Genomic DNA, 14,747 nt, shown 5'->3' on the forward strand with positions numbered 1-14,747 from the left:
AGGAGGAGAGTTACCGGACTTAGTCTGCGCGCAGACCGAACAAGCAGCCACGAAACGACGCGTGTCATGCTCCCGGGTGGGCCACCAAAAACGCTGGCGAATGGAAGCAAGCGTACCCCGAACGCCAGGGTGGCCGGCTAACTTGGCAGAGTGAGCCCACTGAAGAACGGCCAGACGAGTAGGAACGGGAACGAAAAGAAGGTTCCTAGGACAAGCGCGCGGCGACGGAGTGTGAGTGAGCGCTTGTTTTACCTGCCTCTCAATTCCCCAGACAGTCAACCCGACAACACGCCCCTCAGGGAGAATCCCCTCGGGGTCAGTGGAGGCTACTGAAGAACTGAAGAGACGAGACAAAGCATCAGGCTTGGTGTTCTTAGAGCCCGGACGATAAGAAATCACGAACTCGAAACGAGCGAAAAACAGCGCCCAACGCGCCTGACGCGCATTAAGTCGTTTGGCAGAACGGATGTACTCAAGGTTCCTATGGTCAGTCCAAACGACAAAAGGAACGGTCGCCCCCTCCAACCACTGTCGCCATTCGCCTAGGGCTAACCGGATGGCGAGCAGTTCGCGGTTACCCACATCATAGTTACGTTCCGACGGCGACAGGCGATGAGAAAAATACGCACATGGGTGGACCTTGTCGTCAGAGAGGGAGTGCTGAGAAAGAATGGCTCCCACGCCCACCTCTGACGCGTCAACCTCGACAACGAACTGTCTAGAGACGTCAGGTGTAACAAGGATAGGAGCGGATGTAAAACGATTCTTGAGGAGATCAAAAGCTCCCTGGGCGGAAACGGACCACTTAAAGCACGTCTTGACAGAAGTAAGGGCTGTGAGAGGAGCTGCCACCTGACCGAAATTACGGATGAAACGACGATAGAAGTTCGCGAAGCCGAGAAAGCGCTGCAGCTCGACGCGTGACTTAGGGACGGGCCAATCAATGACAGCTTGGACCTTAGCGGGATCCATCTTAATGCCTTCAGCGGAAATAACAGAACCGAGAAATGTGACGGAGGAGGCATGAAAAGTGCACTTCTCAGCCTTCACAAAAAGACAATTCTCTAAAAGGCGCTGGAGGACACGTCGAACGTGCTGAACATGAATCTGGAGTGACGGTGAAAAAATCAGGATATCGTCAAGGTAAACGAAAACAAAGATGTTCAGCATGTCTCTCAGGACATCATTGACTAATGCCTGAAAGACAGCTGGAGCGTTAGCGAGGCCGAAAGGAAGAACCCGGTATTCAAAGTGCCCTAACGGAGTGTTAAACGCCGTCTTCCACTCGTCCCCCTCCCTGATGCGCACGAGATGGTAAGCGTTACGAAGGTCCAACTTAGTGAAAAACCTGGCTCCCTGCAGGATCTCGAAGGCTGAAGACATAAGAGGAAGCGGATAACGATTCTTCACTGTTATGTCATTCAGCCCTCGATAATCTATGCAGGGGCGCAGAGACCCGTCCTTCTTCTTGACAAAAAAAAACCCCGCTCCGGCGGGAGAGGAGGAGGGGACTATGGTACCGGCGTCAAGAGCTACAGACAAATAATCTTCGAGAGCCTTACGTTCGGGAGCCGACAGAGAGTATAGTCTACCCCGGGGGGGGGTGGTTCCCGGAAGGAGATCAATACTACAATCATACGACCGGTGTGGAGGAAGAGAGGTGGCCCTGGACCGACTGAACACCGTGCGCAGATCGTGATATTCCTCCGGCACCCCTGTCAAATCACCAGGCTCCTCCTGTGAAGAAGAGACAGAGGAAACAGGAGGGATAGCAGACATTAAACATTTCACATGACAAGAGACGTTCCAGGAGAGGATAGAATTACTAGACCAATTAATGGAAGGATTATGACAAACTAGCCAGGGATGGCCCAAAACAACAGGTGTAAAAGGTGAACGAAAAATTAAAAAAGAAATGGTTTCACTATGATTACCAGAAACAGTGAGGGTTAAAGGTAGCGTCTCACGCTGAATCCTGGGGAGAGGACTACCATCCAGGGCGAACAAGGCCGTGGGCTCCTTTAACTGTCTGAGAGGAATGTCATGTTCCCGAGCCCAGGTCTCGTCCATAAAACAGCCCTCCGCCCCAGAGTCTATTAAGGCACTGCAGGAAGCTGACGAACCGGTCCAGCGTAGATGGACCGACAAGGTAGTGCAGGATCTTGAAGGAGAGACAGGAGTAGTAGCGCTCACCAGTAGCCCTCCGCTTACTGACGAGCTCTGGCCTTTTACTGGACATGAAGTGACAAAATGACCAGCGGAACCGCAATAGAGACAGAGGCGGTTGGTGATTCTCCGTTCCCTCTCCTTAGTCGAGATGCGGATACCTCCCAGCTGCATGGGCTCAGCACCCGAGCCGGCAGAGGAAGATGGTAGTGATGCGGAGAGGGGGGCGACGGAGAGCGCGAGCTCCTTTCCACGAGCTCGGTGACGAAGATCAACCCGTCGCTCAATGCGAATAGCGAGTTCAATCAAGGAATCCACGCTGGAAGGAACCTCCCGGGAGAGAATCTCATCCTTTACCTCTGCGCGGAGACCCTCCAGAAGACGAGCGAGCAAGGCCGGCTCGTTCCAGCCACTGGAGACAGCAAGAGTGCGAAACTCAATAGAGTAGTCTGTTATGGATCGATTGCCTTGACATAGGGAAGACAGGGCCCTGGAAGCCTCCTCCCCAAAAACAGATCGATCAAAAACCCGTATCATCTCCTCCTTAAAGTCCTGATACTGGTTAGTACACTCAGCCCTTGCCTCCCAGATTGCCGTGCCCCACTCACGAGCCCGTCCAATAAGGAGAGATATGACGTAGGCGACACGAGCAGTGCTCCTGGAGTAAGTGTTGGGCTGGAGAGAAAACACAATATCACACTGGGTGAGGAACGAGCGGCATTCAGTGGGCTCCCCAGAGTAACACGGCGGGTTATTGATTCTGGGCTCCGGAGATTCGAAAGCCCTGGAAGTGGCCGGTGGATCGAGGCGGAGATGGTGAACCTGTTCTGTGAGGTTGGAGACTTGGGTGGCCAGGGTCTCAACGGCATGTCGAGCAGCAGACACTTCCTGCTCGTGTCTGCCTAGCATCGCTCCCTGGATCCCGACGGCTGAGTGGAGAGGATCCGAAGTCGCTGGGTCCATTCTTGGTCGGATTCTTCTGTTACGGTGAGTGAATGAGGACCCAAAAGCGAACTAACTTAAACAGAGCTTCTTTAATAACCAAACTGTGGTAGGCTCAGATAGACCGGCAGATTCCGACAGGACAGGACAAGGTTACAGCAAACATGACGATAGTCTGGCTCAGGCATGAAACACAACAAACAAGAATCCGACAAGGACAGGAACAAAAACAGAGAGAGATATAGGGACCTAATCAGAGGGAAAAAGGGAACAGGTGGGAAACGGGGTGAATGGGTAGTTAGGAGGAGACAAGGAACAGCTGGGGGAAAGCGGGGGAGAAAAGGTAACCTAATAACGACCAGCAGAGGGAGACAGGGTGAAGGGAAAGGACAGAGACAAGACACAACATGACAGTACATGACAGTGTTGGTGTGTTTGGACCATGTTAGTTTTGAAATTGAAGCTCTCAACCTGCTCCACTACAGCCCCGTCGATGTTAATGGGGGCGTGCTCGGTCCTCCTTTTCCTGTAGTCCACAATCATCTCCTTTGCCTTGATCACATTGAGGGAGAGGTTGTTGTCTTGGCACCACACAGCCAGATCTCTGACCTCTTCCCTTTAGTCTGTCTCGTCGTTGTCGGTGATCAGGCCTACCACTGTTGTGTCTTCGGCAAACTTAATGATGGTGTTGGTGTCGTGCCTGGCCATGCAGTCATGAGTGAATAGGGAGTACAAGAGGGGACTGAGCACGCACCCCTGAGGGGCCCCCGTGTTGAGGATCAGCATGGCAGATGTGGTGTTACCTTCCCTTACCACCTGGGGGCGGCCCGTCAGGAAGTCCAGAATCCAGTTGCAGAGGTAGATGTTTAGTCCCAGGGTCCTTAGCTTAGTGATGAGCTTTGACGGCACTATGGTGTTGAACGCTGAGCTGTAGTCAATGAATCAAATCAAATCAAAGTTTATTTGTCACGTGCACCGAATACAACAGGTGTAGACGTTACAGTGAAATGCTTACTTACAGGCTCTAACCAATAGTGCAAAAAATGTGTTAGGTGAACAATAGGTAAGTAAAAAATAAAACAGTAAAAAGACAGGCTATATACAGTAGCGAGGCTATAAAAGTAGTGAGGCTATATACAGACACTGGTTAGTCTGGCTGATTGAGGTAGTATGTACATGTAGATATGGTTAAAGTGACTATGTATATATGATGAACAGAGAGTAGCAGTAGCGTAAAAGAGGGGTTGGTGGGTGGTGGGACACAATTCAGATAGCCCGGTTAGTCAATGTGCGGGAGCACTGGTTGGTTGGCCCAATTGAGGTAGTATGTACTGTACATGAATGTATAGTTAAAGTGACTATGCATATATGATAAACAGAGAGTAGCAGCAGCGTAAAAATAGGGTTTGGGGGGGCACACAATGCAAATAGTCCGGGTAGCCATTTGGTTACCTGTTCAGGAGTCTTATGGCTTGGGGCATTCTCACATAGGTGTTCCATTTGTCCAGGTGGGAAAGGGCAGTGTGGAATGCAATAGAGATTTCATCATCTGTGGATCTGTTAGGGCGGTATGCAAATTGGAGTGCGTCTAGGGTTTCTGGGATAATGGTGTTGATGTGAGCCATGACCAGCCTTTCATGGCTACAGAGTGAGTGCTACGGGTCAGTAGTCATTTAGGCAGGTTACCTTAGTGTTCTTGGGCACAGTGACTATGATGGTCTGCTTGAACCATGTTGGTATTACAGACTCAGACAGGGAGAGCTTGAAAATGTCAGTGAAGACACTTGCCAGTTGGTCAGCGCATGCTTGGAGTACACGTCCTGGTAATCCATCTGGCCTTGCGGCCTTGTGAATGTTGACTTGCTCACATCGGCTGCAGAGAGCGTGATCACACAGTCGCCTGGAACAGCTGATGCTCTCATGCATATTTCAGCTCATCTGGTAGGCTCATGTCACTGGGCAGCTCTCCGCTGTGCTTCCCTTTATAGTCTGTAATAGTTTGCAAGCCCTGCCACATCCGATGAGCGTCGGAGCCGGCATTGTGCGATTCAATCTTAGTCCTGTATTGACACTTTGCCTGTTTGATGGTTTGTGGGAGGGCATTGCAGCATTTCTGCGTTAAAGTCCCTGGCCACTAGGAGTGCCACCTCTGGATGAGCGGTTTCCTGTTTTCTTATGGAGGTATACAGGTCATTGAGTGTGGTATACAGCTCATTGAGTGTGGTCTTAGTGACAGCATCGGTCTGTGGTGGTATGTAGACAACTACGAAAAATACAGATAAACTCTCTAGGTAGATAGTGTGGTCTACAACTTATCATGAGATACTCTACCTCAGGCGAGCAAAACCTTGACACTTCCTTAGATATCGTGCACCCGCTGTTGTTTACAAATATAAATAGACCGCCACCCCTTGTCTTACCAGAGGCTGTTGTTCTATCCTGCCAATACAGTGTAAAACCCACCAGCTGTATGTTGTTCATGTCGTCGTTCAGCCACGACTCGGTGAAACATAAGATATTACAGTTTTTTTTATGTCACGTTGGTAGTTTAATCTTGCTCATAGGTCATCGATTTTGTTTTCCAATGATTGCATGTTTGCAAATAGAACGGATGGCAGTGGGGGTTTACTCGCTCGCCTACAAATTCTCAGAAAACAGCAGCAACCTCCGCCCCCTTTTTCTCTGTCTTCTCTTCACGCAAATGACGGGAATTTCCTGGGAAAGCAGTATATCCTTCACGTCAGACACGTTAAAGGAAAAAGCTTTTACCAGTTCGTGGTGAGTAATCGCTGTTCTGATGTCCAAAAGTTATTTTCGGTCATAAGAGACAGTAGCAGCAACATTATGTACAAAATAAGTAAAACAATAAGTAACAAACGATGCAAAAAAAATAACACAGCTGGTTAAGAGCACGTAAAACATCAGCCATCCTCTCCGGCGGCATTCTATATGGGTAGGCATCATCAAATCACCTCTGCTGAGTCTAATACATTGACAACTAAAAGATACCGAAAACAATTTAGTCCAATCAATGTAAGCTAAATATTATGTGGCTGTCCATGGTTCTGATTTCTGTGTGTACGTGTGTGTGTGTTCGTGCAAGTAGAAAAACATGTTGACTCACCCTACTTGTTGAGAAACGCCAATGTCATTCTCCTCTCTTTCATGTTGACGAAACTGTCTATCGGTCTGTCATACAGTACACACTTATTTTTTGTTGTCCTAGGTTATTCATGGGCAACGTTAGCTACTTAACATTAGCCTTTTACATCTAGCTACATACATATTGCACCAGGACCATTCACAGTTGAGCTCACTTAGTTTAGCTCATTGCTGACTGGCATATTTTGAAAACTTTTTTTGTCAAGGGAGGCCAGATGCTCGTAGGCTTTTCCTTGCCTTCAATGCTACCGGTGGCAAAAATGTCTAACTCTGTAACGTCGGATGCTTTCTCCTGTGAGATACACTACCCTTCAACAGTTTGGGGTCATTTAGAAATGTCCTCGTTTTTGAAAGAAATGCACATTTTTTGTCCATTAAAATAACATAAAATTGATCATAAATACAGTGTATACATAGTTAATGTTGTAAATGACTATTGTAGCTGGAAACTGAATATTTTTTAATGGAATATCTACATAGGTGTATAGAGGCCCAATATCAGCAACCTTGACTCCTGTGTTTCAATGGCACATTGTGTTAATCTATGTTTATCATTTTAACGCTAGTTCTTCAACCCTAGTTCCTTCTGTAAATCGCTCTGGATAAGAGCGTCTGCTAAATGACAAATGTAATGTAGATACTCCAAATATTGCCTGAACCACCTTTGCTATTTGTCTCTGAACTCAATAAATGGTGAAACTATTTGTGACTGTCAGAAGGTGAGTGTAGCTGGTGCATGAAGTCAGGCGTAGGAGAGCAGAATGAGTGAGCAACGTACTTTACTCAACAAGGTACAAGGTAACAATTACACTTGACAACAACAAGACGGTAAAGAAAACGCACGGGTGAAACACAGCACCCGCCAAATAAACCAAATCAATAAAATCAGCTACTTCCTCGACAGAGATCAATCAACTTCACGTTTTAAGACTTCGCCCCCAAAAGAGATCTCAATGACTTTGAAAGAGGGGTCTCAAAAGGGCATAGAGGGTTTAAAGTGTGTGTGTGTGTGTGTGTGTGTGTGTGTGTGTGTGTGTCTCAGTTACCAGATCTCAACCAAATTGAACATGTATGGGAGATTCTGAAGCAGTGTTTTCCACCACCATCAACAAAACACCAATGGTGTCGCATCCCTCCAATATAGTTCCAGACACTTGTAGAATCTATGCCAAAGCGCATTGAAGCTGTTCAGGCGGCCCAACACCCTATTAAGATACTTTATTTTGGCAGTTACCTGTAGTTTAGGTCTACTGTATCAACATTGATGCAATATAGGTTTACCCCAAAGGGGGGCAGTATGGTACATAAAGCAATGAGGATGTTTTCAAGACTTTGGGGTTTTCAGTGTTCATCCCTTAGGATAATTGACTCATCAACAATACAGGCCAACTGGCCTTGTAGTCTCAATTGTAATTGTCATCAGATACACATGTGTACTATGTAATGTTGTCAGTCTGTTTCTTCAATCAATGAGAGTACTCACATTGAGTAGGGCTAAGGCATTGGCATTGATGGCTTTTAATGATCAGAGACATTATGCTTTCTCTGTGATACTGTTCCTCAGCTCCAATAGCGTGGATTCCCCATCAATGGATGGCCATCTCTAAATCAAGTGGGTGGCCTGTCAGTCTCTTTCTGGCTTGACACATTTCCCACTATATATTTTTGGAGTAATCAAGGCCTCCCTTTGAACATTCCCTCTGGCCCCTACTGGTCTACCTCTCAGATCTGTAGCCATGAGAGAGACAGAGACTGCTGTGCTCCAGAGATGGAAACCATGGATCAGTGTAGTCTCTGGGGGGAAGTCTCAGTGGGTTCATCTTAGGAGAGCTGGATGGAAGCCGCGAATTCCACTGGATTTGGGGAGAGCCTTTGAATGGAGGACAGCAATGGGTAATTGGTAATAACAGTGTAAACCCTAATGTAGTGCACTGCTGTTGGAGTTGCTGCTGTTACTGAGCCTGTGACTCTAGCAATGCAGTGGCCTTATGTGGCCCCACCCCCCATTCGCACCCATTGGTGAATGGGATGACGAAATAGGGGGAGGGGGGCAGCAGTGGTTCAGAAGGGCCCCCGGTCTCTTGCTTTAGTCTATGGGAACTAACCAGGGCCTGGGGCCTATTTTTCAGTGAATTATGAAAATGACAACAGGAAGGATTCCCGTCTCTATAATTTGCAGGGGGTTGGCTTGGCTAGCAGGGCCTAATAAGGGTGACAGGTACAGTACAAACAAGGGAAAGTGAGCAAGCACAGACGTGGCAATGAGGTTTCACACACATAGAGACTGTGTCCTTAAAGCCAAGCAAAAGTAATGAGATCAAGTGTTAATGATCCTGGAAAAGCGAGGGCACCTATATACTCTTGAGAGTTACCATCAATTTCTCTCCCTGGAAAAGACAGAGGGAGAGAGAGAGAAAAAAGAGAGTGGGAGCTTGAATGTGATGGAGAGCTCAGTCCCATGGACCCGGGGTTGAGAATTTATGGTCAGGAAGAGGGATGAAAGTGTAATTTACAGTCCAAACTCTACCGTTCCCCTGCCCTCCCCTCTTGTAATGAGAAACGGCTGTTTTTGTTGCACAGGATGAAGGCCTGGTAGATTAGACCAGAGTAGACCCATCCCCCTAGCTATGACACATCCTTCGTTTTTATTTCTGTCCCTGCTTTTACAGCCGCTGCCCAGGCTCCATCGTTTGGCCCAGTGCTCAGAGACTGCCGCAACTGCTTGCACCAGCTGGGCCATTCCCGTTCCACCTCCCAAGATGGCCTCCTGTCGCTCCCAGCGGCATGCAGTGCGGAAGCTGGCTTTCCATACTGTTGCTCCAAACAGCCATCACCTGGATGAACTGAAATTCCCCAACCTGCCTCACATTTCAAGCAGTTTTCCCATGCTTCAATGGAATACATACAGTATTGTCTCCATATGGCCATTCACAGCCATTTTATACAGCCTATGTTAACGGTCCAGCGCTGAATGTACTACCAACACAGCCCTCCATTGCCCAGCATGATTATACTCTATGTCAGGGATGGGCAACTTTGATGGGGTGGTGGCCACAAAAAAAATCTGAACTTATCATGAGGGGTTGCATACCCACATCCATACCCACACATGCAGTCTGAGCCGGCCCTAGCCTTCTGGGGGTCATAAGTAAAATTTTGTTGGGGGTCTCCCTCTTGACAGCAGAAAAAAACACTGTTTTAGCATTAATTTCCTGCAATTCTACACATTTAGCCTGGGCCGTAGAGAAAATGTTACAGTTTTTAAGTAAGTTTGCTGCAATTCTACAAATGTAGCCATAGGGCGGAGAATATTTAGCAATTTTATAACCAATTTCATGCAAATCTACTCATTTTGCCATGGGGCGGAGAGAAAAATGTGCCGTTTTACAGCTGATTTCCTGAAATTCTACACAATTTGCCATAGGGTGGAGAGAAATGTTTGCAGTCTTTAATATATCTGAGTGAAAGTGACTAAGAAAATCTATGGGGACCCCCGATCGGTAAACCCACCATGATTATTACAAGTTTAGATAGCTGTCTAGACTAACTTATAAATCTAAAACATTTTAGCTGACAGACTAATTGAGTGACTGTCAGTGATTGACATAACAAGAGAAAAAATTCTGATGCACAACCACATTTCGGAATTGCACCTTGTGTATTCTACTATTCTAACTCTCAACAGTAAATTGAGACTCGACTTGACTTCCCATAATACATCCTGGGAAATTGATCTCCAGGCCGTGAGCTGCCAGTTTCACATCTCTGCTCTGTTGTTCTACTCTTATTGTGCCACTGAATGAGATCAACATTATAATAGAGACATAATGGAGACATAATAGAGCGGTTGGAGAGATTGACTGAGGGGACTGCGCAATGTTGTCAGATTTATGTCATTTTAATTTGGGCTTGTGCACCGTGGTTCAGTTTTTATGGAGACATTACATGAGATTTGTGCACTTCCTTCAGCAATGACAAACATATGCCGTGAATGTGCTGTCATTATAAATTTAAAGAGTCTGTGAAAGGCAGTCTTAATATGTGTCAATTATTATGGTGACTGTATACTTACTGGTATAGTATACAAATACAGATCATTGGTATAAATGTAGGCTACTGTACTGTTTATCTATGGCATATACAGGCCAACTACTGTATGTGTGAAAAGTAAAATCCATTGAGAGACCAGAGAACAAAAAGGAAATGGAAACATGGAAATGGAAATACTAATAATAATATTTGATTGCACAGGAAGAGAACGACTACTGTAAAATATACAATGATCATGCTAGTGTGTCTGCCATGTTTACTGAATCTGAAGTTTATTCAAGCTTTCACAGAAGTAATCAGATATATCATAATGATACTAATAGTCGTTATGATCAATGATATACTGATGTCGACATTTTCAGTACCACTATCCACAATATGAACGCGTTTTTAACGTATACCTTCTCATGAAGCTAATATTTTTGTGTAAAGCAAATAGACCCAGGGAAAGCTAAACAAAATGTGAAAATGATTGCTCAAAGATTAGTGTCAAACGGTACAAAAGCTTTAGTTGCTCTGTCGTATCAGGCTGACAGTAGTTGTATAATGCAATGATTATTTCCACTGACAGAGCTGTATATAGCACAGAACACAAAAGGCTGTGCAATATGTTGGACCCTGTTGCAAAAACACATGATTACTGAGCAGCTGTAGATGGTTTACATGTAACCAGAGGCATATGATTATGGAAATATTGATGCGTTGATATATAACTGTGCCTTTACAATGGTCTCTCTCATCATATAAACTCAGCAAAAAAAGAAACGTCCTCTCACTGTCAACTGCGTTTATTTTCAGCAAACGTAATATGTAAATATTTGTATGAACATAACAATATTCAACAACTGAGACATTAACTGAACATGTAACACAGGTGTGAGTAATATAAATTGAATAATGTGTCCCTGAACAAAGGGGGTGGGGATCAAAATCAAAAGTAACAGTCAGTATCTGGTGTGGCCACCAGCTGCATTAAGTAGTGCAGTACATCTCCTCCTCATGGACTGCACCAGATTTGCCAGTTCTTGCTGTGAGATGTTACCCCACTCATGTTACCCCACTCTTCCACCAAGGCACCTGCAATTTCCCGGACATTTATGGGGGGAATGGTCCTAGCCCTCACCCTATGATCCAACAGGTCCAAGACATGCTCAATGGGATTGAGATCCGGACTCTTCGCTGGCCATGGCAGAACACAGACATTCCTGTCTTGCAGGAAATCACGCACAGGACGAGCAGTATAGCTGGTGGCATTGTCATGCTGGAGGGTCATGTCAGGATGAGCCTGCAGGAAGGGTACCACATGAGGGAGGAAGATGTCTTCCCTGTAACGCACAGCGTTGAGATTGCCTGCACTGACAACAAGCTCAGTCCGATGATGCTGTGACACACCGCCCAAGACCATGATGGAACCTCCACCTCCAAATCAATCCCGCTCCAGAGTGCAGGCCTCGGTGTAACGCTCATTCCTTCAACAATAAATGTGAATCGGACCATCACCCCTGGTGAGACAAAACCACAATTTGTCAGAGAAGAGCACTTTTTGCCAGTCCTGTCTGGTACAGCAACGGTGGGTTTGTGCCCATAGGCGACGTTGTTGCCGGTGTTGTCTGGTAAGGACCTTCCTTACAACAGGCCTACAAGCCCTCAGTCCAGCCTCTCTCAGCCTATTGCAGACAGTCTGAGCACTAATGGAGGGACTGTGCGACCCTGGTGTAACTCGGGCAGTTGTTGTCATCCTGTACCTGTCCCGCAGGTGTGATGTTCGGATGTACCAATCATGTGCAGGTGTTGTTACACATGGTCTGCTACTGCCAGGACAATCAGCTGTCCGTCCCATCTCCATGTAGTGCTGGCTTAGGCGTCTCAGAGTACGGACATTGCAATTTATTGCCCTGGCCACATTTGCAGTCCTCACGCCTCCTTGCAGCCCTCATGCCTCCATGCAGCATGCCTAAGGCACATTCACACAGATGAACTGGGACCCTGGACATCTTTCGTTTGGTGTTTTTCAGAGTCAGTAGAAAGGCCTCTTTAGTGTCCTAAGTTTTCATAACTAAGACCTTAATTGCCTACTGTCTTAACAACCGTTCCACAGGTGCATGTTCATTAATTGTGTATGGTTCATTGAACAAGCATGGGAAACAGTGTTTAAACCCTTTACAATGAAGATCTGTGAAGTTATTTGTATTTTTACGAATTATCTTTGAAAGACAGGGTCCTGAAAAAGGGACATTTTTTTGCTGAGTTTATATAAAATTTCCCATTCTACCAGATTGATACGTACACACACACATTAAGCTTATGTGCAAAAACACATACAATATACCCACACAAATATACATACACTTGTGTGACCACTACTTCACAAAAACATTTTGCTGAAATTCTGTAACATTACAGACAGGCACGAATGCACACACAAACACACGCACACATACTCACAACACACATACACAACACACAGTTTTCAATCCTAAACTTTTTATGCTGATGATAGCAAAACATTATTCTATTTGAAATTAAGAACTAAGCTATTATGTGGGTAACCTTTGTCTAACACCAGATCAGGATTTGAACTAAAGCTGTATAAACCTTCTCTATATTGTTGCTGGTTTGTTTTGGAGTAGATTCTCTACTAACCAAAAATGTCATTAAAATGTGTTTTCCTTCAAAACCACACATTTGTTCCAGTGCCTTTCTTTTGTTTAATCATAAAATAGAATTAAAATAAAGAATTTTAATACTGTTCATTTTCTCTATATCACTTACAACAACATCTCCTTAGAAATATATACTTGCTACCATTCACAAAACATGAGTCGTCAACAATGAAAAATAGATTTTGAAAAGCACATCAGGGATTCTAATGGATTGTAGATATCCTTGATCATTGTGAAGACTCCATCTTGAAACTCTCATATTCATATTCAGTGTCTTCCACTGTTCAGCCACTGGGATCTCCATCTGCCAACTCCATGATAAACCTGGGAGCGGTGAAATGAAACATGTTGACCCTACTGCAAGGCTTACAGTGGAACCCTCCACATTGCACATTCACCCTCTTCCCTCCAAGTCTGATAAGTCTCAAGTCCTGATCCTCATTTATTGCAGCAATCCTCCAGTTCTCTTAGAGCATCTTCTAGAATGCATAGCAGCATTAATCCTTTTCTTCATCAGTTTGATATTGTCTCCTCTGTCCACTGTCTGTCTCTTAATAATGGCCAATGCAGGTGGGTGTTGCCTAGTCGCCTTGTTTTTGTCCCTCCTTGTCCCCACTAAGTCCCAACGTGAGTAAGGCCTAGGCTACAGTGCTAGGGGTAAGGCTGGGCGCGGAGGTGGCCTGGTTTTGGCCCTTTTTCCTCCTGCCGCCTCCCTTGCCACCCTCTCTTCCTCCTTTTCCTCCCTCTTTGCCCCCCTCTCTGCTTCCTTCTGTTCCTCCCTCTTTGCCACCCTTCTTGCCACCCTCTTTGCCACCCTCTTTGCCATGGCCTCTGACGTTTTCTTTGTCTCGCCTCCTCTGCTGGTCTCGTCGCTCGCCCTTATTCTTATTCCCATCTGGATAGAAAAACAGATTGAAATGCATTATAACATGACGACGAGACCAAAATAACAGGGTAGTTGGGCTCAGCTTTTATAAATAGGGCTTTGATGGTGTGTGTTTTAAGTACAGTAGAGTCAGAATGAGCTTGGTAGACCTTGACATTAACCCATTAGCCCACATTCAAAACAGTTCAATAAAAGGTGGCATTGTGTGGATACCCCGGTTCCTAGCTTTCCTATCAGGCCCTTTAAATACCGGCCAATTGCCACTAAGCCCCAGATATGCAGCTCAGGATCCAGAGCCTTTCATAAATGCCACCATGATGCAACACAGTGCTGCATTGGGCTGACAGGAAACACACAGCAGTGCCATAACGACAGGCCGGAAAACAGTAATCAAGCCTTTGTGAGGAGTGTGGCCACGACTCCGAGCCGGACACGTCTTAACACTCGCAGAGACAACGGCTGATGGAACATAATAGTTCATGTAAACAGTTGGGAACCGGTCGAGGTGAGCTCCTTTCTTAACGTCTGCCTTCCCTCTCCACTCTACCTCCCCCGCACCCTCGTCTTCCCCTCCTCTATCTCTCACTCTCGCTGTATGCTGTTGTCTGGACTTCCACCTGGCACACAGTTTAAGTGTATAATTGCTCCCTAAATACAAACATCCATTAAGAGTTGCTTTCCAGGAACTCGGGATGGACAAACAGTTCAGGAGAGGATAAAATGGAGGAATGAAAGTAAATCAACACGGTTGAAGTGGAGTGCAAGAGTCCTTCATGTCCTGTACATACAGCTATAGATTGTTCAACATGCGAGCACTCATTGACATCCTCTTGACATTGTTGATGTAAATTAAGCTACGCCACTACACCGCTAAGCCA

The 14,747-nt window shown here is 46.0% G+C and overlaps 1 protein-coding gene across 2 annotated transcripts in view; it reads right to left on the reverse strand.

The window, feature by feature from the left end:
- Positions 1-10,571: 10,571 nt before the first annotated feature.
- Positions 10,572-14,747, reverse strand: part of LOC110501508 (R-spondin-1) — a 35,277-nt gene continuing 31,101 nt past the window's right edge. For both annotated transcript variants that reach the window (XM_036947585.2, XM_090198652.1), the window contains exon 7: positions 10,572-13,878. In XM_036947585.2, the coding sequence (XP_036803480.2) occupies positions 13,622-13,878 (257 nt within the window). In that variant the 3' untranslated portion in view covers positions 10,572-13,621. The remainder of the gene's footprint in view (positions 13,879-14,747) is intronic.

Source organism: Oncorhynchus mykiss, chromosome 2 (assembly GCF_057628025.1).
Source record: "Oncorhynchus mykiss isolate SJ-2025 chromosome 2, ASM5762802v1, whole genome shotgun sequence".
Classification (NCBI taxonomy): Eukaryota; Metazoa; Chordata; class Actinopteri; order Salmoniformes; family Salmonidae; genus Oncorhynchus; species Oncorhynchus mykiss.